The sequence below is a fragment of the Hyaena hyaena genome, unplaced genomic scaffold, assembly GCF_003009895.1.
Source record: "Hyaena hyaena isolate Hyena2069 unplaced genomic scaffold, ASM300989v1 scaffold_34, whole genome shotgun sequence".
NCBI classification, from domain to species: domain Eukaryota; kingdom Metazoa; phylum Chordata; class Mammalia; order Carnivora; family Hyaenidae; genus Hyaena; species Hyaena hyaena.
In genome coordinates, this window is record NW_024080665.1 from 4009315 (window position 1) to 4036485 (window position 27171).

Genomic DNA, 27171 nt, shown 5'->3' on the forward strand with positions numbered 1-27171 from the left:
AACAGTGTGCCAGGGATTCTGGGGAAAGCAATTATGCAAGAAAAAGAAATAAAGGATCTCCAGATTGGAAGGGAGGAAGTAAAACTATCTGGATTTGGAGATGACATCATCTCATACATAGATAGTCTTAAAAATCCACAATAAAACTATTTGAGGGTCACCTGGGTGGCTCAGTCGGTTGAGCGTCTGACTTTGGCGCAGGTCATGATCTTGCAGTTCTTGGGTTTGAGCCCCGCATCAGGTTCTGTGCTGACAGCTCGGAGCCTGAAGCTTGTTTCAGATTCTGTATCTCCCTCTCTCTCTGTCCCTCCCCCACTCATCCTGTCTCTGTCTTAAAAATAAACTATAAAAATAAATTAAGTAAATAAATAAAACTATTTGAGCTAATAATCAAGTCTGGAAAAGATGCAAGACACAATATTAATACACAAAAACTAGTATATTTCCACACATTAGCAATGAATGATATGAAAACGAAATTAAGAAAAACAATTACATTTACAACAACACCAAAACCAAGAAAATATTAAGGAACTGAACAAATGAAGTATAAAACTGGACTTAGAAAACTAGGAAGCATTAATGAAAGGAATTAAAGACCTAAATATTTTGAAAAACATCTTGATCCATGGATCAGAAAACTTATTTTGGGGGGCACCTGAGTGGCTTAGTCGGTTAAGCGTCCAACTTTCGCTTAGGTCATGATCTCGCAGTTCGTGGGTTCGAGCCCCGCATAGGGCTCTGTGCTGACTGCCAGCTCAGAGCCTGGAGCCAATTTCAGAGTCTGTATCTCCCTCTCTCTCTGACCCTCCCCTGCTCGCGCTGTCTCTCTCTCTCTCTCCTAGAAATAAAAAATATTAAAAAAAAAAAAGAAAACTTATTTTTGTTAAGAACCTAATACTCTCCAAATTTATCTACAGATTATATCTAACCCTATCTCAATCATAGTGGGCATTTTTGCAGAAATTAACAAGCTGATCCTCAAACTCATTAAGAAAATGCAAGGAAAGCAGAAAAGTCAAAACAATCTTGAAAAAGACCATCTCAAAACTTATCACAAAGCTGTAATAATCAAGACGGTATGGTATTAGCATAAATGATGACCTAGAAGACAACAGAATAGCAACTTCAGAAATAGACTCATATATTTATGTTGAAGTGATTTTCTACAAGGATGTCAAGGTAATCACATGTGGGAAAGAATGGTCTTTTTTTAACAAATGGTAATGAAATAACTAACTGGATATCCACATGCAAAAGGATGTAGTTGGACCCCTATCTTATACACAAAAATTAACTTAAAAGAGATCATAGATCTAAATATAAAAGCTAAAAGTACAGAACTGTTAGAACAAATTAGAGGATTACATCTTTATGATCTTAGTTTGAGCAATAGCTTCTTAGATATATCATCAAAGTACTAGCCACAAAAGAAAAAACTATCCTGGACTTCATCAAAATTAAAACCTTCACGCACAAAGAACATTACACAGAAAGTAAAAGACAAAACACCAAATGGGGAAAAAATGTATGCAAATTATGTATGCGGCAACTGTCTAGTAAGCAGAATATATAGATCTCATAAAACTCAAAAACAAAAACACAACCAACTGAACAAAGGAGAAGAACAGTAGTAGACATTTTTCCACATTTTCTCAAAGATGTATAATGACCCAGAAGTATATGAAAAGAACAGTCAACATCATTTAGTCATAAGGAAAGTAAAAATCAAAACCATGATGAGAACCCTCACTAGGCTGGTTAAAATCAATCAATCAATCATAAGCGTTAGTGAGGAAGGATGTGGAAACTCGGAACCCTCAAAAATCGCCAGTGAAAATGTAAAATGGTACAGCTCTCGAAAACAGCCTGGCAGTTAAGTAGTCAAAACAGTTAAACACAGAATTACTAAATGACCTAGCAATTCCACTCTAGATTTAAGAAATGAAATCACATGTCTACTCATAGCAGCACTTTTCATAATAGCAAAAGATGGAAACAAGCCAAATATCATAAACTGGTAAGTAGATAAAATAAAAAGTGGTATATCCATACGATGGAACATTATTCAGGCATAGAAAGGAGCAGAGCATTAATTCATACTTTAACAGGGATGCAACTTGAAAACATTATGCTATGTGAAAGAAGCCAGACACAAAAGGCCACATACTGTATGATTTTATTTATACGAAATGTTCAGAATAGGCAAATTCATACAATTAGAAAACAGATTAGTAATTTGTAAGGACAAGGGGAAAGGAGAGTAATTGTTAATGAGTATGGAGTTCCTTTTGGAGGTGATAAAAATATTCTGATTGTACAACCTAGTGAATATACTAAAAAACACTGAACTGCATACTTATAAAGGCCAAATTTTACGTTGTGTGAATATCTCAATTTTTAAAAAAATGAACTAGAACTTGTAGATTTGACCAGAGAACTAAAGGGGCTTATAAAATCATCACATTTCTCACATTTTATGAAGAAATAGACACAAAGGTACAAAGTAGATTATCCATGGTTCTAATGTTTAACAAGAGATGGGAATAGTACACAAGATATTTCTACCTAAATTCTCAGAACATGTAAACAAACAAACCATTTTAATAACAAATCCACATTTATTTACAAGGGACAACAACCTTTAAGACATTATGTAAAAATCAGTGTCCTGAAATTCTAGCATCTCTTTTTAAGCTCCAAAACTTGATTCTTTTTTTTCCGGTTTCCTCACATTTTTTTTATATTGTCAAGTTGATTTCCATATAACACCCAGTGCTCACCCCAATAAGTGCCCTCCTCCATGCCCATCACCCCCCTTCCCCTCTCCCCCACCCCCATCAGCCCTCAGTTTGTTCTCAGTACTCAAGAGTTGCTCATGGTTTGCTTCCCTCCCTCTCCCTCATGGTTCTCTGTTAAGTTTCTCCTGTTCCACTAGTAAGTGAAAACATGGTATCTGTCTTTCTCTGCCTGACTTACTTCACTCAGCATTAACACCCTCGAGTTCCATCCACATTGCTACGAATGGCCAGATTTCATTCTTTCTCATTGCCATGTAGCATTCCATGAAGGACCACATCCTCTTGATCCATTCATCAGTTGATGGACATTTAGGCTCTTTCCATCATTTGGCTATTGTTGAAAGTTATGCTATGAACATTGGGGTACATGTGCTCCGATGCATCAGCATCGGATACTCCTGTATCCCTTGGGTAAATTCCTAGTAGTGCTATTGCTGGGTCATAGGGGAGTACTATTGTTAAATTTTTGAGGAACCTCCAAAAAGCTGTCTTCCAGAGGGGCTGCACCAGTTTACGTCCCCACCAACAGTGTAGGAAGGTGCTCTTTTCTCCACATCCTTACCAGCATCTATAGTCTGATTTGTTCATTTTAGCCACTGTGATTGGCGTAAGGTGGTATCTCAGTTTGGTTTTGTGTTTCCCTGATTATGAGTGATGCTGAGCACTGTTTCTTTTGTCTATTGGCCATCTGGATGTCCTCTTTGGAGAACTGTCTGTTCATGTCTTCCAAAACTTGACTCTTAATCATTAATAAATATTTTATTAAAGGCAAAACAGTAATTTCACTGGTATTTTCTAAAGCACTTTAATTTTCTTAAACACCTATTTATTTTTGAGAGACAGAGACAGACTGAATACAAGGAGGAAAGGGGCAGAGAGAGGGAGACGGAATCAAAAGCAGGCTCTGGGCTCTGAGCTGTCAGCACAGAGCCTAATGTGGGGCTTGAACCCACAAACCGCAAAACCATGACCTGAGCTGAAGCTGGACACTTACCTGACTGAGCCACCCAGGTGCCCCTAAAGCACTTCGAATAGTTAAAAATCTGCTCAGGTATCACTCACAGTTTAATATATTTTGGAGACTTTATTCAACATTAGTTTGGGGTCTATATCTCTTCTCTGAAATGTGGCCAGAATTGTGGCTGCTTTCCACCAACAGAAAATGGTGAAAGAGACCTTTTAAAATTCTTGAGCCAGAGAATCAGTAAACTGATTAAAACTATTATTTTATGTCACGTAATTTGGAATGATGTATTATACAGCAAAGATAACTGGAAAAGCATATGTGATTTTTATAATAATGTAACAAGCAACTCTTGTTCCCTGACAATTCCTCTTTTCATAGTACTCTAAAGTCATATATATATATACCCCCCCCAGAAAGAACGCAGGTATGAAAATACATGGGTATATAAACATGTATGTTTTTAAATGACAAGAAAATCATATAGTTTTCAAACTACCAAAAAATATAACCTAATATTCTGGTATGTTATAGAATTCAAAATACTCCCAAAAGATATCATGGAGGTAGGTACATTTATCAGCTTGGGCTTCCAAAAACTGTGTAGGTCTCAAAGTCGGAAATCCATTTCAGACCATTTTTCCTGAATGATTTATCAATCAGCATTCTGATTTCCCAGGTTGTTTTCACTAAGCTTGGCCTTATTGCTAACTTGGTAGTCTGCTACACGGACTTAAAGTTGTTATGACATTTTACCATTTAAGTAACAGACAAATTCTGGCTCTATGTATACTGTGTGATCTCAAGGAAAAATGACAACTTTCTTTGCCTTATCTATGCCTTACTTGATTTACCAGGATGGTTTTACGGATTAAATGAGAAAAGACATGAAAGTCCTAGGCACAGTGTTAGGCACAAAAGAGACATAACACCTCTGAAACCTAATTTTAGGAATAAACACTTAGTAGTTGCAGAAGAGAATCACATACTGATAGTAACTGTATGGATTTCTAAGTCATATTTTGCAACTTTTAGTAGACCATTTAAAAAATTCACCATATTATGAGACACATCAGTTTATGCTGCTAGAGTAATATTTCAGTAACAGAGAAGGTAATTTTTTTGAGAGGAGGGAAAGAAGAGCAGAGAGGAAGGGAGGGAATCTTAAGCAGGCTCCATGCCAGGATGCCATGGAGATCATGACCTGAGCTGCAATCAAGAGTCGGACGCTTAACCGACTGAGCTACCCAGGCGCCCCAGAGAAGGTAATTTTTAATATTTACCTTGATCAAATATTTTTCCCATCTGTCTGCTGTAACAGATTTGCCAATCTTCCTCATCAACTTCAAATGGAGCTCCACCAATTCTTTTGGTACTTAAAAGAAAGAAAAAATACTGTTAGCCCACAAAATAAAATATTTATAAACACTTAAGATTTAAAAAAAAAAAAAAAAAAGAACTTCCCCCATCCGTGAATACATTTTCAAATTAGAGGATGTTGACTTTAACTATCTTTTAGACCTCTGAATCAGAAAAGACTAAACTAGATCAAGAAATAACCGAAAACCATTCTCTTAAAGATAAGCAGGAATATTCACATTTTCTTTCAAAGCATTATCAAGTACAAATGAACTCGAATGTAAACTGTGGGTTTTGAGTGATAATGATATGTCAATGTAGTTCCATTAACTGTAACAAATGTACTTCTGTGGTGCCAGGATATGGCTAGTGGGGAGGCTGTGTTTTGGGAAAGAGGGTATATGTGAACTCTCTGTACTTTGTGCTCTATTATCATCAAGTAATAGTCTTTAATCATACAACTAAAATTTCTACTAGTGTTTGTTTCTCATAACATGTATTTAGATAATTTACTAGATTACAGGCCAAGAAACAGATTCATAGAATTTAGAAAGAATCAAGGAATATAAATTCCAAGTTGGATATGCATATAGATATCTCAGAAAGAGTCCAATGGTTTTCAAACTATTTCAGAAAACTATTTTTCCGATCTATACCTTCTTTGCGTGCTAAAGTCCTCTACTGCATCCTATGGATCTTCACTTGACAACCTTCAGGGACAGAAAACTGACTTATCTTCCTAAGTTCTAGTTATTCAAAAGGTAGCCTTATACAAAGTCAAAATCTGCCTTCCTACTCCTTCCTTCCCTGGTTCTTAGTCTTATTCTCTAGTTTCAAAGACAACACTTTCAATTCCTCTTCTGGTATCACCTTCAAATATTTGAAGACTGTTGTACCTTCCCTCAGGTTTTCTCTTCTAAGTGTAAACAACCAGAATTCCTCCATATATCCCTTGGGCATGATGTGATTATGTTGTTTAATTATATCAGTTACACTCTAGGGAAACAAAGGACACACATACACAGCTATCAAATTTAGCATTTTCCAAATACCACTAGTAACCTAAGAGAAATGTTCTCTAAAAAGTTTCCATAATCAAATACATTAGAAAAATACTGGATCGAGGTGCCTAGGTGGCTCAGTCAGTTAAGCATCCAACTCTCGGTTTTGGCTCAGGTCATGATCTCATGGTTCGTGGGTTTAAGCCCCATGTTGGGCTCTGCACTGACAGTGTGGAGCCTGCTTTGGATTACCTCCCTCCCTCTCTTTCTCTCAAAATAAATAAATAAACTTTAAAATTTTTTTAAAAAAGAAAAGAAAAATATTGAATCACAAAAAAGGGTTTTGTTTTTGTTTTTAGTGCAGGACTTCTTGACATCTTTACTGATGGGTCTTGTGTGTACTGTGAATATTCAAGATAAGGACATAATCTTCAACATTCACCTAATATATTTGACCATGGAATTTTGTGTGAAACATACATACACTATCTTATCTTAGGATACAAGCGTTCTTAAGAACAGGTTGGGAAATCATGGACTAATTTTTCAGTCATTCTTTCAGACTCCTCATTCTCCACTAAGCTAATTTTAACTTGAAAGGACTCTGAAGTAAAAAAACACTGACTCAACCAACAAATTTCTGTGGGAACACTATTACTAAACAAGAAAAAGTATCCTTAGTGGGCCTACTCAAATGAATCTTTTTAGGGGGTTCGACAGTAGGTGATGGGTTGGATATTGGGTGGTGGTGGTAGAAAGAAGCATAGGAAGGGTGGTTACAGACAAGTAGACAAACTATTATTCTAAGTCCAAACCTGAACTTGGGATTGAAGGTGAAACAGAGAAAAGGGAAGAATGTACCTTACTTACAGGAGTAACAGCATCTGCAAAAGACTGAAAAAGAAAGTGATCACGGAACTGGAGGCATGGACACAGAAAAAGGACACGATCATGAAGAGCTTTATAAATCCAGGTTAAGCAGTTTACATTTTTTTTAAAAATTTAGGCAAGAGAGTACTCTCTCTGCATTTTAGAAAGCAAATGAATTGTAGGAAAACAGACTGCTTTTATTTGCTTGCTTGTTTTGGGAGGTGGATGCAAGACAAAGATTAGATGTAATTTCCAGAAAATATCAACCCAGAAAGATGGGAACACAGGTAGAGAGAGGTAGTATAGACAGAAGTGGGCAGATCTGAGAAATATTTTGGAAAAAAATAACACAGCCAAGTGACTGGTTGTGAAAAGGAACAGAGAAAGTCAAGAAAACCGGAGGCACTGGCTTGGGCATGCGAGTAGACTCCAATGACAACACAATCGGAATAAAAAGACCAGGGCTCAACTGTCAGCTCCACCACTTAATACAAGATGATCATGATTTTTCTGGTAAAATTCTTTAAACAGTGAATCTCAAATTCCTCATCTGTAATGGGCTACATTAGCTATTTTACAGTTTTAAAGCTTTAAAATACATAAAGCTAAAACATCTTTATTTTTATTTCTGTTATGACACTTGTGGAACCAAAGTCTCTTTCAATTTCATCTTTTCCGCCTTCCCAAACACAATAGTCTTGATGATTCAGCCTTTAGCTATCTCAACCCTGCATCCAATTTTCCCCAATTTCTCTAGGATATTGTACCTTCTCACTTCAGAAAAATAACTACGATAATCTCTTATAACCAAACCAATCTTCCAAAAATACTGTTTTCATAACACTTTGCATTCACCAACACCTTTTCTGGCTCATAAATACCTATATTAAACTCATCCAGATTTCTTTAGCGTCAGAGTCTTCAAGTTGGTCTCAACCTAATTCTCCAATCACTCTCATGTTTATACTGAAATCCTTGATTCAAATCACATTCTGGCCTGTTCACTAAGCATATCCAGTCCACTACCTATGTGGGTTCTATTCAAGCCCTCTAGTTTACTGTTTTCTCTCACTTGAATTGTGTTTCTCTTTCTATGTCCTATCAATACAAGGCCCAAGGTCTCTGTGACAGCCTTTTAATGATTCCAGCAACATGTTTATCCTTGGAATGCCCAAAGTATTCATTCTGCCTGTATCACTCCCTTAGCAACTGGCTGAAAGCTTTGCATCAGTGTTTTATACATGTCTTCCATTATTATACATATAAATATATGAAATCACATACAAAAAAATTGATACAATTGGTACTACTGTATTTCTAAAAATCTAAAAGAAATAAATATGTGCAAAAAAACCCCCAGGATTTCATCCCACTTGGCAACTACAGTTATTATTGATTTAGGCATATAGAAATAAATTATATATTACTTGAATTGCTTATTAGGGCATTGGCTCTTGCACAGCACTGTCCAAGAGAAATATAAGATGAGTCACATAATTTCAAATTTTCTAGTAGTCATTCATAAAAATAAATGAGTCAAACTTAATTTTAATAATATATTTTATTTAACACTACATATCCTAATGTTATTTCAATATATACCCAGGATTTAAAATACCAGATATTTTATGTTTCTTTCACTTGATATTTTTGTTTTTTTAAATTGTGAAGGGGTGCCTAGGTGGCTCAGGTGGTTGAATGTACAGCTTTGGTTCTGGTCATGATCTCATGGTTCATGAGTTCGAGCCCCACAGCAGGCTTGCTGCTGTAACGCAAAGCCCACTTTGGATCCTCCATTACCCCCTCTCTCTTTGCCCCCCCTTCTCATGCTCTCTCATTCTTAAAAATAAATAAATATTAAAGTAAATATATAAAGTAATATGACTGACACATAACATTAGTTTTTTTTTAATTTTTCAAATGTTTATTAAACATTAGGGAAGTAGGGGAGGTAGAGAGAAAGGGAAACACAGAATCTGAAGCAGGCTTCAGGGTCTGAGCTGTCAGCGTGGAGCCCGATGTGGAGCTCAAACCCATGAACCATGAGATCATGACCTGAGCTCAACCAACTGAGCCACCCAGGTGCTCCATATTAGTTTCATTTGTTCAACACAGTGGTTCAGTATTTGTATAAATTGTAAAATGATCACAATAAGTTTAGTTAGTTAACATCTATCACCTTACATGGCTACAAAAAATTTTTGTGCGGAGAATGTTTAAGATTTACTCCTAGCAACTTTCAAACATTTCTGTGATGTGATTCTTATCACAAATTTTTGTGATAAGAATGTTTAAGATTTACTGTCTTAGCAACTTTCAAACATGCAATACAATATTACTAACTGCAGTCACCATGTTCGACATTGTATTCCCATGAGGTACTTATATATACAGCTGAAAGTCTGTACCTTTCGACCCTCTTCACTCAATTTACATCTTCTATTTTGTACTAAGTATTAAAAACATATTTTGCATTTTACACTAACAGCACATCTCAGTTCACACTAGCCATATTCAAGTGCCCAAGAGCCACTTATGTCTAGTGGCTACCAGTGGATCATACAGAGCTAGCATATTTAAAACTAAAATGTACAACCTACAATTTACTAATAACTGATTTATATTTTTGAGACATAATTGACATTAATTGCAGATACACAACTTAATAATTCAGTACTTGTATATACTACAAAATGATCACCACAGTAAGTCTAGTTAACAACTGATTTGCTTATATATTTTGTTTCAAATAGAACTGACAGGCTGATGACCTTTATGGACACTAGTGGCTCTTAATATTTTGTCGATTGATAAGAAACAGGCAAAGACTTCAACAGAAAAATTATAATTAACATCATGATTAAATTGAAAATTTTTAAATTCCCACACTTTGTATTCTCTAAACATGCTGTCTGTTCAATAGACCATTCTGTCCTTTCCAATACAGAGCCATCTATATGTGACTACTGCACACTTGATGTGGCTAATGAAACTGAGGTACTAAACTTTTTAATTTTTTAAATTAAATTTATATATCCACATGTAGCAAATGGCTATGATTTTGGACAGTGCAGCTATAAATTATCAGTCGTATTTTTAAAACACATGATCATTTTCTAAAACACACAGTGACAATCTGTAAATTCACTTATTTATCACCTGGAACATTTTCTAAATAGTCTCATTTCCAAAGTATTATGTAATTATTAACTGCCTTCTATAAATGTATCTCTTAACCAACTTCACGTTATTCTGAAAAATATAGTTTTTGTCACAGCTGAACCCTTCACTAGACAGATATGATATATAACCTTTAACTGACCCATTTCTTTCACAAGGCCTCAGGAGGTGAAAGACTGTGATGCAGAAGAAAAGGTCAGGGCTGTGTGATTTCATGAAGGCCCTGCCAAGATGATGTAGGCATGAAGCAGCAAGAAGTGGCAAAATCCCAGATTGCATTACTGATCCAATCACCCAAAGATGTTCTATATTTGGACATTTTTCTAAGCATCTTTCCGGCACCAAGCCTTAAGAATGCTACTGCTTCTGCAATTCTAGTCTTACTACTTATAATTCTGCTCTCTAAATGGTCAAACTTCACAGCAACTCATAATAACTACATGACAGAATTCTTCTCATTTCTCAATAAAGTTTTACTTAAAAAAAAAAAAAAAACCCAAGCATATAAGTTTAAGTTTATTTTGAGAGCGAGCACACGTGTGCATGCACGAGCAGGGAAGGAGCAGAGAGAGAATCTCAGGCAGGCTCCACTGTCAGTGCAGAGCCTGACGCAGAACTCGATCCCATGAACCGTGAGATCATGACCCTGAGCAGAAATCAAGAGTTGGACGCTGACTGAGCCACCCAGATGCACCGAAAATTCCTCTATGCTTGTAAGCAAAGATACGCTTAGAGTCACAAAAATAGTTGATTTCATATAGGTCACTGATCAAAGAACATTTGATTTCAGATATAATGATTAAAAAATAGCCTTACAATAAACTTTTACTTATTGCCCAGTTTTTCCCAAACTCTGTTGAGGGAGCACACAGATCAGCAAATTCATTAGCAATGAGACTATTCCCACAGACCACTTAATCCTTGAAATAACTGTCATGTATTTATATACCTTATCTTCAAATAATTCAATTACTCAATCATCCCAAAATTTTCTGAAAAGCAGAGGAATAGTTGAGACAATGAACTGTAATTTAGGCCACTCTCTGAAAAGCCACAGTTCAGAGATGCCAAGTAAGTTTAATATAAATCACTAAGCTCAGTTTATTACCACAGTGGAGAAAAATAAATCCAAGAAGACCTTTTATGCAGCCAAATAAACCAAGGGGTATCTGATGCTCCACTTTAGGTTTGTGAGTTTCATTTAGAATCATAACTGCTATTCCCTTACAGGTAGAGAAACCAAATACGGCTCAGATTATTTGAGAACCAAAACTGTGAAAATGTATCTGCTACAAAGAAAGTAATCAGTGTACTGCAAATATCAGCACGGTTGGAGGTTGTGATAACCAGCAACTTAGCCCTCCTTCCCAAAGAAGAAGGTAGAGATTTCTTATGGAAAGGAAAGGCCTCTCTCTGGGTAAGATGATGTGAGCCACACTTACATTTGTCAGTCTTTAAGGGGTTTTCTTTTCCTTATACATAAGGAACAACGTCCTGGCAGAGGGAATCTGAGATACTGGAGACAATGGCTTCCAGTACCATATGTCTTAAACTCTAATCAGATGATTTTATTTCCCTTCTCTCGACTGAATAATCAGAGGACTTGAGGGGTAGAGAGGAGAGAGAGAAAGACCCAAAACAAATTTGAAAAGAAATAGTAATATGACAGTATTTAAGGAAGAGGAAGACTTTTCCCCAAAAAAACTCAAATAGCGAAAGTTGAAAGACTAGTACACCCTTTACCTAGATGCATCAATTGCTAACATTTTAAGGAAACATTTTACAAAGAGTAAAACCATTAAAAAAGATAAGACCTTAAAGAAGTAGCCAACCAAGACAAAGAAGAGAAGAACATGCTGGCCACAAAGAAATGCCTGTATAGAAGTCCTGGGGCAGCCGAAAGCTTTGGTGTAGCTGGTGAAGTAAGCAAAGGTCAAATCCTATAAAGCGTTGGGGGCCATGTAGAGTTGAGATTTTATTTTAAGTGTAATGAGAACTTGAGGAAGAAATTTAGGAAAGTTTCATGATCCAAGTTTTTAAAAGATCATTCTGTGTCCATGATCTGCTTCAAAATAATCTAGGCAGCTGGGGGGGTGGGGGGGAGGAAGGAGTTACAGATGAAACAAAATCATAAAATTTATTGAAGGGGGGGAGTGATAGGTATATGTCAGTTCATTATACAACTTTCTATTTTTATATCTTTCACATTTTCCATAATTTAAAAAGGTAAAGGAGATGTGGAGGTCATTTGGGTTGCTTTGTGAGGAATGAATGAGAGGGAAGCAAATATTACTAATTAGGGGGCTGCTGCCACACTTCAGCAAAAGAAAATCATGGCCCAGGCTAAGGCTGCAGCAGCGGAGATGCAGAGAAGTGCCCTCAAGGACAAGTGCAAAATGTAGACAGTTTCCAACAAGCATCTTCACCAATCTTAATCTCAGGAAGTGCCTACTATGTATTTGTCTTCAATGTGATCCCAATTTGTTCGTTTTTAAAAGTAGAATCCACTTTTTGTTTAATCATACTAAGTCAGAAAGGGAACATATACATACAGACATTAATAAAGTCAAATAAATTTATTTGATCATGTCTTATTTCCGATACTCTTCATCATTTCAAATGTTCACATTTCACTTAGAAGCCTATACCTAATATTTTAACTAATACTTAAAAGCTCTACTATATATAAAAAGCATTAGACATGGTCAGGAGAAAGAGGTACAAACTTCAATTTTCTTGTCCATAAATAGAGTTGATCTAAAATCCTCCAGCTCTACTGTTTAATGTCTATGTCTAGGTATTGAGGCAGGTATTTATTTGCCTAATAATAACACAACAATCAATCTTAGGATCTTAGAATTTTGAACTGAAAGCAGTCTAATTCACACTCTCTAACAGACTAGAAAATTTAGTTAACTAAGATGTGATGTGAATTCCCTTCCACCAAGTAATGGCCAAGCAAGAGCCCAAACTTTCCCAGCCCAGCAGTCTTTCCAACGTTTCTTAAAGTATCAAATTAATAGAGGAACAGTTCAGAAGACCTAACCTATGAATCAAGCCACCCTTTCTGCACACACAGCTCCACCTAAATTCATCCATTTAAAGTATACAAATTGGGGCGCCTGGATGGCTCAGTCGGTTGAGCATCCAGCTTCAGCTCAGGTATGATCTCACGGTTCGTGGGTTTGAGCCCCGCGTTGGGCTCTGTGCTGACAGCTAGCTCAGGGCCTGGAACCTGTTTCAGATTCTGTGTCTCCCTCTCTCTCTGACCTTCCCCTGCTCATGCTGTCTCTCTCTCAGAAATAAATAAAACATTAAAAAAAAATTTTTTTTAAGTAAACATATCAATGGGTTTTCTTTCATTACGTAATTAACTTTTTAAATTGTGGTAAAATACAAATAACATAAAATTAACATTTTAACCATGTTTAAGTGTACATCTCAGTGGCATTAATCAGACTCACAATACAGTGCAGCCATTACCTCTATTTTCCAATCCATTGTTACAGTTAAAATTTTAAAATAGTCACTGCACTTCAAACATGCTTTCTGGAAAACTTTTATCTAAAAAACAAAATCCACAACAGTATATATTCTCAGTGAGGGTAATATTAACATCATATAGTGTTAATTATCTTTAAGTCTCACTTTGTAATTATCTACCATCTATCTCTTCCTCCTCTCTCCCATCCTCAGATGTAAGCTCCATGAAGACAAGGGCCAGATCCAACTTCCTTTTTCATCACTGTATTCTCAGTATCAAGTACAGTTCATGATTCACTCAACAATTTGATGAACTGGAACAAGAGACAAGAAAACAGAGAAGGTGGGGCGCCTGGGTGGCTTAGTCGGTTAAGCGTCCGACTTTCGCTTAGGTCATGATCTCGCGGTTCGTGGGTTCGAGCCCCGCGTCGGGCTCTGTACTGACTGCCAGCTCAGAGCCTGGAGCCTGTTTCAGTCTGTGACTCCCTCTCTCTCTGACCCTCCCCTGCTCACGCTGTCTCTCTCTCTCTCTCCTGGAAATAAATAAAACATTAAAAAAAAAAATTAAAAAAAAAAAAGAAAACAGAGAAGGAAAACAGGAAGAGAAGGAAGAAAGTAAAACAGTTCTGCAGCTGCTAGAGAAAAAGAGTGCTGCTACAGGTGCCAAAGAGAAATTATGTGAACTAACAGTATGCAGGAAAGTGATGAGGAAAAGGACATAAAAATGATGGCAAGAGTGGCTTTGGGTTTCAGTTCACTGTGAGCCATCAGGTGGTATCACCAATTCAAGACAACTTATTTGCAGTTTATGTTTTTCCCTTTCGAGGGGAGAACTGGAGGAGGTAAATGCTCTCATGGAATCTGTATATAGAAGCAAATAATGAAGTCTGTGTGTTTAAATAAATGCCTACAAAAGGGCACCTGGCTGGCTCAATCGGTCAACTGATCCTGGAGCTGTGAGTTCCAGCACCACACTGGGTGTGGAGACTACTTAAAAAACAAACTAACAAAGAACAAAAAAATCAGAACAGAACTCCATTTCCTTGTGAAATGTACAGTCTTTATTCCTTGCTAACAAGAGACCAGGTTATATTTTTTCCTTCAATCAACATTCATTTGACAAGCAAAGATAACTAGATGAGTAACATACTATGTCATCTTAGTGTTTCTGGAAATCTTGGCAGAAATGGGTTTCAGATTTTAATTACGGAAATGTAATTTCAAAGAACAAGAAAATGCATATCAAAACACTATTAAAAACCCTATAAGCATACAAACCAAAGTTACTGTTATTCACCACCAGATGGTGATCATGTCTTATTAAAAGCAAAACACTGACACCTTATTTGGGGGCCAGCCAGCTGACTGACAAAAATGATTAATAAGTAAAAGCAAGGTATCTGAATAAAATGTTGGTGATTTTTTAAGCAAATGCAATTGAAACATCAGCAAAACAAGAGTAATAATAAATTCTGCCTGACGACTTCTAAAGGAACTGATTTGTTCATGTGGACATTTGATAACTCTACAATTTAAGAAAAAAAAAAACAGTGCATGTGTTTCTTGTTGTCTGATACTAGTTACTTACCTATTTAGCAAAATGGTACCACTGAACATTTTAGAAGAAAATGAAACCAAATCAAGGTGTTCAACACCACTAATTGCCAGGGAAATGGAAATCGAAACCACAATGAGATATCACCTCACACCTGCCAGAATGACCAAAATCAAAAACAAAAAATAAGTGTTGGTGGGGATGTGGAGGAAAAGGAACTCTCCTCATACACTGTTGGTGGGAATGCAAACTAGGGTAGCCACTGTGGAAAACAGGATGGAGGTACCTCAAAAAATTAAAAACAGCATTAAAGTATGATCCAATAATTCCACTGCTGGGTATTTACGCAAAGAACACAAAAACACTAATTTGAAAAGATATATGTACCCTTATATTTACTGCAGCATTATTTACAATAGCCAGAAGTGGGAGCAGCCCAAGTGTCCATCCATAGATGAATGGATAAAGATATGGTACCTATACAATGGGATATTAGCCATAAAAGAAAGGATCAAATCTTGCCATCTGCAAGAACATGGATGGACCTAGAGGCATTATGCCAAATAAAATAAGTCCATCAAGAATACCATATGATTTCATTCATATGTGGAATTTAAAAAACAAAACAAAGACAGAAACAGAGTCCTTAATATAGAGAACAAACTGGTTGTTGCCAGACAGAAGTTGTGGGGGGGATGGGTCAAACAGGTGAAGAGGATCAAGGGTATGTTTATTGTGATGAGTACCAAGTAACATAAAGAACTGCTGAATTACTATATTGTATACCTGAAACTATTATAATACTGAATCACTATAATGTATATCTGAATACTAATATAAGTATGTTAATTATACTCGAATTTTAAAAAAGGAAACACACAAAAAAACCCTTTATTAAGCAATGTTGAAACAAATCCCAAAATAGTAACTAGTATAATAAAATCCATGAACTCATCACACAACTTCAGCAACAATCAACATATGATGAGACTTTTCCCTCTCCAATAGATCATTTTAAAGCAAATTCCAGGTATCCTTTCATCCATAAATATTTCACTATGTATCTCTAAGGGATACAAACTCTTTAAAAATAACCATAGTACCACCATTATTATTATTTCTTAATGTCAAAGAATTTTCATCGAATAATTTTTAAATATTTTGGGGTGCCTGGCCAGCTCAGCTGGTAGAGGTATGTGGCTCTTGATCTCAGAGTTATGAGTTCAAGTTCCACATTGGGCATAGAGATTACTTAAAAAAAAATCTTTAAAAAAAATCCCAATTTTTTTAATATTTCAAATTAACCAAGAAATGAAATTACATTGTACTGTTACCTCTGTAGCAGATGCCAGCAGCACCTCACTTTGACCTTCACAGCACTTATAATTCCAGTGCAGGCTAACCTGCAGCCATGCAGGTCTTTTCTGACTACAGTGCAAGGGAGTTAACCCTTCCTGAGAGCAGCCCTGAGCCAGGGCTGGGATAAACCTGACATATGATCTACACTACCTGTTTCCTGGTATTGTTTTCCAAATAAGCTACGCGCACTCACATTTTTGTCTCAGAGTTTGCTTGTTGGGAAATCCAACATAAGACAACCTCTTATGAAAAAGAACTTTTGAGTGAAAGCTATGGACATCCTATGGAAAATGTAACATAAAAATTTCTGCAAATACATTCAACAAGTTTACCGACAACCCAAAAGGCATAAACATATACCAGTTTAAAGAACCCTTCCTCCTATAGGTTCAGGATAGCTGAGATCTTAATTATGTTTTTGCAATTGTTGAATGTAGATTGTTCAGTTATGCTGAAAAACTAACATCCCCACCCCTTATTTTATACTGTTGGCAAAGAAACATCATTATCTCAATACTAAGTTCTTATGTACAGAAAATCTAATGTAAGTGAAAATAAAACTATTGGTTTAAGGTTCTACACACTTTAAAGAAAAATAAATGTTCATAGAAGGTGTGGTTTACTAAAACTGGGTCCCCTGAAAAAAGCCACAAAAAGTTAAGTTTACAAGTATATTCATTTACATACGAATTTCGTTGGATTTTTTTAAAAATACTGCTGGCCTCAAAGAACAAGATTAAGAGTAAGGACCTTGTGGAGATTTGTTCTGAAAAAGTCCCCTCCGGCTAACACACACTCCTCCTACCATTCTGAAAAAAAAGTTCTATGAACTCAGTCTCCATTTCTTAACTGTCCCATTTGCTCCAAACTCACCATAATCTGACTTTTATTAGTTAAACTAAATGGATGCTTTGGCTTTTGTCTTAATTGGGCAACATGTGACACTGGTGACCAGACCTTCCTTCCTGAAACCTAGCCATCCTGTGACACTACTTTTCTGATTTCTACTCTTATTTCTTTGCCAACTTTTAAATTCCTTTGCAGACCCTACACTTCTACCCTCTCCTTGAAATTTGATTGTTTTAGGACTTCATGTCTTTTGTCCCTAAGTCATCTAATCCATTCCTTTTACTTCAGTTTAAATATGCTGTCACACTGTGTTGGTTACGGGTATGTTCAAGTAACAAAAAACCTTACCATTATAGCTTCAGGGAGTTACTTTTTCTCATATAACAAAATGTCCAGAGTAAAGAGCTGCTAGTTTTGGTTTGATGGGTCAACATCACCACCTGAACTTCTCAGAATTCCCAATCATTCCACATTATTTCTAGACTCCAGATCTTAACATGTACAGTTCCCTCTATCTTCAATCCACCTCTATTCATCCGCAGAGTTGCTCTCTCTTCATCTGGTAGTTGCTCTCTCAGGAAATCATTCTTTCACCTTATCAGGATTAAGTGCCCCTGATGGGTATTCCAAAATGATTCTACTTATGTATCACACTGTATCATAAATCCTATTTAATCAACTCTGTCACATAAGAAACAAGACTGAATCTTCAGCACCTGGGACAGTGCCTACCACATGCCACACATTTGATAAAGACTTGTTAAACCAATGGACTTTAAAAAAAAAAAAAAGAAAAGAAAAACAAAGACAACTTGGGGCACCTGGGTGGCTCAGTCGGTTAAGTGTCCTACTTCAGTTCAGGTCATGACCTCGCAGTTTATGAGTCTGAACCCTACATAAGGCTCTGTGCTGACAGCAAGGAGCCTGGAGCCTGCTTCAGATTCTGTCTCCCTCCCTCTCTGCCTCTCCCCCACTTAAACTTAGTCTCTGTCTCTCTCTCTTTCTCAAAAATAAATAAACATTAAAATTTTTTTTTAAATCCAAAGAAGACATCCAGATGGCCAACCAACACATGAAAAAATGTTCAACATCACTCACCATCAGGGAAATACAAATCAAAACCACAATGAGATACCACCTCAGAGCTGTCAGAATGGCTAACATTAACAACTCAGGCAACAACAGATGTTGGTGAGAATGCAGAGAAGAGGGTCTCTTTTGCACTGCAAAACCCCAATGTTGATAGCAGCGCTATCAACAGTAGCCAAAGTATGGAAGGAGCCCAAATGTCCACCAATGGATGAATGGATAAACAAAATGTGGTATATACACAAACACACACACACACACACACACACACACACACACAATGGAGTATTACTGGGCAATCAAAAAGAATGAAATCTTGCCATTTGCAACTCAGTCAGTCAGAGAAAGACAAATATCATAGGACTTCACTCATATGAGGACTTTAAGACACAGAGCAGATGAAGATAAGGAAAGGGAAGCACAAATAATATAAGAACAGGGAGGGGGACAAAACATAAGAGACTCAAATATAGAGAACAAACAGAGGGTTACTGGAGGGATTGTGGGAGGGGGGATGGGCTAAATGGGTAAGGAGCATTAAGGAATCTACTCCTGACATCGTTGTTGCACTATATGTTAACTAACTTGGATGTAAATTTAAAAAATAAATTAAAATAAATAAATGAATAAAATAATTAAATAAAACCTTTTTCATAAACATGAAGTTCTCCTAACCCTAGTACCAACTGAGTAGTAAAAGATTAAATAAATAATACATGTTTCTTAACAAACCAGATATAAAACAGGCAAGAGATTTCTAAAACTGCCAAGGGACATGTGTAAAATAGATCTACATTTTGGCAATGTGCATTTAGGCCACCCAATCAACTTTACCCATGCTACCTGTTTACAAGTGGCCAACCATGAACTGGTTTTTATGAATAAGCTTCCTAACATGACAAGAGAATAGACTAAGATAAGCAAAATATAAAACAGAAGAGAATGACTAAATGGTTCCCTTGTGACCCAATTCCAGTCAGTCACCCCACTCCCAGACACAGGAAACCTTTGGTGTGCCTTCTGTCACTATTCCTTTGTCTTTCCTAGAGTTTCGTACAAATGGAATTATACTGTACGTACTTCTTTTTTTTTAAATTTTTTGTAATGTTTTATTCATTTTTCAGAGAGAGAGAGAGAGACAGCATGAGCAGGGGAGGGTCAGAGAGAGAGGGAGACCCAGAATCTTAAGACAGGCCTCAGGCTCTGAGCTAGCTGTCAGCACAGAGCCGAACACGGGGCTTAAACCCACAAATCATGAGATCATGACCTAAGCCAAAGTCCGACGCTCAACCGACTGAGCCAGCCAGGCACCACGTGTATGCACTTATTTTATCTGGCTCCTTTTGCTCAGCATAATGTTTTTGAGATTTAGCCACATTTTCCATGTATTAGCAGTGGACTCTCCTTTTTTAATGTGGGCAGTATCCACTGTATACATATATCTATTGATCCAATCACCTGATGAATGTTGTGGTTATTTCTAGCTTTTAGCTATTTTTTTAAAATTTATTTTATTTAATTAATTTATTTTTTAATTAATTTTTTAAATTTATTTTATTTATCACCGTCACAGCATGAGCAGGGAAGGGTCAGAGAGAGGGAGATACAGAATCTGAAACAGGCTCCAGGCTCTGAGCTAGCTGTCAGCACAGAGCCCGACGCGGGGTTCAAACCCACGAAAAGTGAGATCATGACCTGAGCTGAAGTCGGACACTTAACCGACAAGGCCACCCAGGCGCCCCAGTTTTTATTTATTTTAAGTAGAGCTGCTATGAACATCTGTACAAGTCTTTGTATGGACATACATTTTTATTTCTCTTGGGTAGACAGTAATGGAAACTGATGGGTTGTATGGTAGCTATAGGTTTAACTTAATAAGAAACTACCAAACATGTTGCTGAAGTGGTTGCATGATTTAATCTTCCCACAATTACTATATAAGAGTTCCAGTTGATTCACATCCTCACCAACATCTGAGGCACTGTTAATCATTTTAATAGAATGTATTTTCTACTTTGGATATGGTGTTCTAGAAATGTTTGTAACATTCAGTTTGTGATAACATCACTCATGGCTTCTACATTCTGAGTTATTTTGTCTAGTTGTACTAACAATTATTGAAAGAAGTGCTGAAATTTCCAATTTTACTTTTAGATTATATATGTATTTTTCAGCTCTGTTACTGGGTGAAAACACTGTCAGGAATATTATATCTTCCTGAGAAATTAGCCCTGTTAGCATTACAAATTATCCCTTTTTATTACTGCTTATGTTCCTTGTTCTAATGGCTCCATTTTCTGATATTAGTATAGCTATTCCAGTTTTCTTATGATTAGCTCTGTGTAATACATCATTTCCTATCCTTTCATTTCAAACTATATATTTAAAGTGAATTTTCATAGCATATAGTTGGGCTTGCTTTCTTATCCACTTGGACAACCTCTTTTATTTAACTTTAATTAATTTTAACTTAACTACCACAGGTGACTAGTGGTGACCAGATCAGAGACAGAGGTTTAGGTCAAGGTCTATCAAAAGAAAGTTCACATGGCAAATGCACCTTATCACCTGTTTTTGTACAGCCTATAAACTAAGAATGATTTTAACTTTTTAAAGAAGTGATGGGAAAAAAGAAAAAGAAAAACAGTATTTTACGGGGCACCTGGCTGGCTCAGTTGGTAGAGCACACAACTCTCCATCTCGGGATTGGGAGTTGAGCCCCAGGTTGGATGTAGAGATTACTTAAAAATCTTTTCTAGGGGTGCCTGGATGGCTCAGTTGGTTAAGCATCCAACTTTGGCTCAGGTAATGATCTCATGGCTCATGAGTTCGAACTCCACACTGGGCTCTATGCTAACACTCAGGGCCTGGAACCTGCTTCAGATCCTGTCTCCCGCTCTCTCTGGCCCTCTGCCACTTTCTTGCTCTCGCTCTAATGTAAACATCAAAAAAATCTTTTTAAAAAAAATAGTATTTTAAACACATGACAATTACATGAAACACTATTTTACTGAAACACAGCCACACTTATTCATTTATGTAATGTCTATAACTACTTTCAGGCTATGTTGGCAGAAATAAAAGTTTCAATAGATACTATATTGATCACAAAGCCTAATATTTTGTAATATCTGGTTCTTTACAGAAAAGTTTGTGAAAGACTGATTAAAACCACTTATATTAATAAATTACTGATACAACTGGATTTAAATCTATAATCTTGCCATTTGTTTTCTATGTATCTTAACATTACTCCTTCCATCTTTTACTGTCTTCTTTGTGTAAACATACCTTAAAAAATTAAAATGAACATGATTTAGCATTTTATTTAATATCCATTATTGGCTAATTAGGCATACTTCTTAATTTTAATATTTGGTGTTTGCGCTAGGTTTTATAATATACATCCTTGGGGCGCCTGGGTGGCTTAGTCGGTTAAGCGTCCGACTTTCGCTTGGATCATGATCTCGCGGTTCGTGGGTTCGAGCCCCGCGTCGGGCTCTGTGCTGACTGCCAGCTCAGAGCCTGGAGCCTGTTTCGGAGTCTGTGATTCCCTCTCTCTCTGACCCTCCCCTGCTCACGCTGTCTCTTTCTCTCTCCTAGAAATATAAAAAAACATTAAAAAAAATTATAATATACATCCTTAACTCAACACACTATAACATCAAAGGATGTTCTCTCACTTCATGTAAAATATGAACACTTTTTATCCTTCCAATACCGTACTTCAATTTTCCTACATTTTCCTTCTACATATGTTGTAAAACTTACATTATGATTTTTATTTTAAGCAGTGAATTATCTTTTTGAAAGATATTAAAATTATCTTTTGAAAGACTTAAAATTAGGGAAAATGGTTTTTTGTTTTGTTTTTTTAAGTAGGCTTTATACCCAGCACAGAGCCCAACATGGGGCCTGAACTCACAACTCTGAGACCAAGACTTGAAGTGAGATCAAGAGTGGGATGCTCAACCAACTGAGCCACCCCAGCACCCCAGGAAAATGTATTTTATATTTACTCACATATTTATCACTTCTTGCAGTCATCATCTCTTTCTTTTAATCTAGACCCAACCTCTCATTCAATCTGTTTTCTTCCCATCTGCAGATATTTCTGAAGCATATGTCAGGCAGTTAGTAACAAATTCTTTGTCTGAAAAGGTTTTTGTTATACCCTCATTTTCAAAGGATATTTTCCTGGCTATGTAAATGTTGATAATTTTTTCATTGGGTGCTTTAAAAATATTTCAGTATCTCCTGGTTTGCACAGTTTCTGATAAAAAGGCCTTATTGTTTTCTCTGCACATGTCTTCTTTGGCTACCTTCAAAATTCTTTATCAATGGTTTTTAGGAATTTGCTATGTCTTGGCATTTGAGCATGTATCTGTCTTGCTTTCGATTTCTTAAGACTAATGGATCTGTGAACTGACAATTTTCATCAAACTTGGAAACTTTTGAGCCATTATTTCTTATAATACTTTTGGCTCCACCCTCCTTCTAGAATGTCAAATATATTTTGTTGTATCCTGCTTGGCATTGTCCCACATATAAAAGAGTTATTTGATTGTTTTCAGTTTTCTTTCTCTGCTTCACTTTAAGTCTACTGTTAGATTTTCAAGTTTGCTGTTCTGTTCTGCAGTGTCCAATCTGCTGTTACTTTTTTAATTTCCGATAATATTAGTTTTTATCCCTACACATCTCATTTGGTTCTTTTTTCATATATCTTCCATTTTTCTACTTGTTACATTCTTATTTTCCTTTAAATATATTTATTAGTTAAAATAACTATTTTAACATTCTTGTCTGCTGGCTTCATCACTTCTGTCATTTCTATATCTGTTTCTTTGGGCTGATTTTTCTCCTGGTCATGAGTTACAAAGGACCTACTTCTTGGCATGTCTACCAATTTCTGCTTGGATGCTGGAAAAGACCAATGTTATGCTACCATTGTTGAGTATTTGTGATCATTCTGTAAAGAGAGTTGGGCTTTGTTTTGGCAAGCAGTTATTTGGCAAGCAGTCTATTTGACCCATCTGCAGACTTTTCTGTCTTTCTTATATGATATACCCATTGGGTTCTCCACTGAATGCCCTGAGTGTTTCAAAGGATCATTTGCTACGCCTGGTCAGAATTAAACATCTCTTGTGTAAACTCAGGAAATGTCCTGCTAATGAGCCCCTAGATGTTCACTGCTTGGCTTTTTGGAGTTTCAACTTCTGCATTTATTATCCTCGTATTCAGCAGCAGACTCAAGGTGACCCCTGTACAGATTTCTGGAGTTCTTTTGTCTGCATAGCCCCTTTCTTCTCAGAACCTGGCTGTGCAATTTCTAGTTGCTTAAGACTCTCCAACATCCAACTGTTGTCTTTTCAACTGGGTGAGGCTTCTAGATTCTCATTAAGCTCCCTCCTCCTGCTTCTGTGGCTCCAAGCAGGAAGCTAAAGTAGTGGTAGACCTTACCTCCTTTATTTCCTCTCTCCCAGAGATCACAATACTACTCTGCCTATTGTATAATATCGAAAACAAGATAATTCATATATTTTACTAACTATTTATGACATGGGGACAGAGACTTACTACTCTAACATGGCCAGAGATGGAATTCCTATTTCTTATAAATAATACTATAAACAACATTAAAGACTTAGGTATTTGAGCAGACCATGTGAATTAAGAGAATAATGAATTATAAATAGATCTATGTTTTTATATGTGAACTACCTAAAATGAAGCAATAGGTATATCATGTATTGGTTTTTAACATTTTCAAAAAAGGCAAAAGGAATTGATAGTAGATCCTTAAAACAGGTTTAGAGGTATTACTGTCTCCATTATGAAGAGGCTCAGAATTTAATAACTTGTCCAAATCAAAGAAATATCAAGCGGCAAAACTGAGATTCTAGCTCAGTTAATAGTGAAGGCCATGTTTTTACTCCAAACCATACCACTTCACATTATGTCTCACCACAGATACTACATTTTAAAAGATTTGGTTTACCAAATTGAATTTATTAAAAATCTATGTTTTACTTAGCAAGAATATTATTAACTATTAACAAAAATATCTGACCTGCAAGGGGAAAAGAAATTACCACAGCAAGTTAAGAGTATTTCATATAGGGCACCTGGGTGGCTCAGTTAGTTAAGCGTTGGACTTTGGCTCTCGTCATGATCTCATAGTTCATGGGTTCGAGCCCCACATCTGGCTCTGTGCTGACAGCAAGGAGCCTGGAGCCTGCTTCAATTCTGTGTCCCCCTCTTTCTCTGCCCCTTCCCCACTCACACCCTATCTCTCTCTCAAAAATAAATATTATAAAAAAATTTAGAAAGAGTATTTCATATAAATTCAACAATACAAGGTCATTATTAGCCTGTGTGAACTTTTAACAAATATACATATATATTTAAATTTTAAATTGGCATCTTAAAGTGCTTTAAATGATCCAGGGACCCTTGGTTATGACTCATGCAGTCAAGTAAATCCCTAAGGAATGTATATATTTCCTATTTCATGTGAGCAGACATTAAGTTCACCATCTAACATTAGAGATTACCAAAATATAAGTTCCACTGAAATTTTATTCACAATATCTAGAGAAAGGTTTAGCATACAAGAGGTACTCAATGCATATTAGGGGAATAAAAGATCCCCATTTTAATTCTCTAAAAGTACAATGATGAAGGTTACATTACATCAAGACGGCGGGCTGACCTTCCTGCCCAAATCCCTTTAAATGACAGTTTTAAAAGAAAAAGAAGAAAAAGAAAATGGAAAAGAAAAAGAAAAAACAAAGTAACGTGCTTGTATTTGCAATAAATATGGAGTAACAGGAACTGTATTGTTCAGGGGCACCTGAGTGGCTCAGTTGGTTATGCATCCGATTTCAGCTCAGGTCATGATCTCACGGTTCATGGGTTCGAGCCCCACGTCAGGCTCTGTGCTGAACGCTTGCTCAGAGCCTGGAGGCTGTTTCAGATTTTGTGTTTCCTTCTCTCTATGCCCCTCCCCCGCTCACACTCTGTCTTACTGTCTCTCAAAAATAAATAAATTTAAAAAAAGAAAAGGAACAGTATTGTTCTTACTCCCTGAAACAACTAAGCAATGAAACAGAATATATGAAACAATGGTAGTTAAGTCATTATATGAGAAGCAACAAAAGAAAGGGAATATTAGAGATGAGAAACAAAGGAGATAAGCCCTATAATTGTCCCAGTTTTTTTACCTGGGTAAAGAGGCAAAGAAGGAGGACCAGTCAAAACCTGGCAATTTTCCTATGTCAAAGAGATGAAGCTGGGAGTCAAGAAGGCAAACTAGAGACATGAACGAGAGTTCACTGAGTACAGTGACACAGAGGAGAAAGCTGTAGAGGGCACTTTGGAAACCTGAAAACAGTTCCCTCTGTGTCATTATATTAAAGTACTGATCGGTAGATGCATATACGTGAGGAAACTACCCAAGGTCACAGAAAGAATCACCCAAAAGGAACAGAGAACAATGCCCATTGCCCAGAGAGGTCTATGAGCAAGTCCAGCCAGAATGGAAAAGTTTATATCAAATAGCACTAATTAGAGCAGACAAATTACATCCCACATCTATTCCTGTATAGCCTAAGAACTAAGAACGGTTTCTGCACTGGGGCACCTGGGTGCCTCAGTTGAGTGTCCAACTCTTGATTTCAGCTCAGGTAATGTTCCCAATCATGGGATCAGGCCCTACATCGAGCTCTGGGCTAAGCATGTTACCTGCTTGATTTCTCTCTCTCTCCCTCCCTCTGTCCCGCCCCCACTCATGCTCACTAGCTCCCACTCCATAAAATAAAATAAAATAAAATAAAATAAAATAAAATAAAATAAAATAGTTCCTGCATTAAACAGCCAAAAAAACCAAAAGGTAATATTTCATAATAACTGAAAACTATATGAAATTCACATTACAGTATCCAAGAATAAGTTCACAACCATGCTCATTAATGGAGTTTCTATGATTGCTTCCACACTGCAACATAAAGGATAGGTAGTGATACAGAGACTCTACAGTCTACAAGGTCTAAAATATTTAGTGTCTTGACTCTTAACAGAAAAATTAATCTTGTATCAGTGGGAAAAATATTAACCCTAGAATAAACACACATCCAGCCTCACCTAACAAAGCCTAAAAGAAAGATACTAAAGGGCACCTGGGTGGCTCAGTCAGTTAAGTGTCCGACTTTGGCTCAGTTTCCAAGTAAATGAATCATGACCCAGAGCTCAAGAATATAAGTGTACAAAAATATCAGCATGTATTTATAAGAGCCAACATATATATGGAAACAGCCCATCTTTATCTGATGAACAGATAAAGAACATGTGGGTCAGGGATGGGCAAAATAGGTGAAGGGGATTAAGTAGTACAAACTTCCAGTTGTAAAATAAATAAGTCCTGGAGATGAAAAGTACAGCATAGGGAATACAGTTCATAATACTGCAATAACACATGGTGACTAAACTTACCTTGGTGAGCATTAAGTAACTTACAGAATTATTCAATCACTATGTTGTACACCTGAAACTAATATAACATTATACAGCAACTATATTTAATGTTTTTTTTTTTTTTTTTTTTTTTTTTTTTTTTTTTTTTTTTTTTTTTTTTTTTTTTTTTTTTTTTTTTTTTTTTTTTTT

At 36.5% G+C, this 27171-nt stretch overlaps 1 protein-coding gene across 2 annotated transcripts in view; it reads right to left on the bottom strand.

Annotated features, from left to right (window-relative positions):
- RSF1 (remodeling and spacing factor 1) overlaps positions 1-27171 on the bottom strand; it is a 159425-nt gene that overhangs the window by 110187 nt on the left and 22067 nt on the right. For both annotated transcript variants that reach the window (XM_039228712.1, XM_039228711.1), the window contains exon 2: positions 5049-5140. In XM_039228712.1, the coding sequence (XP_039084643.1) occupies positions 5049-5140 (92 nt within the window). The remainder of the gene's footprint in view (positions 1-5048; positions 5141-27171) is intronic.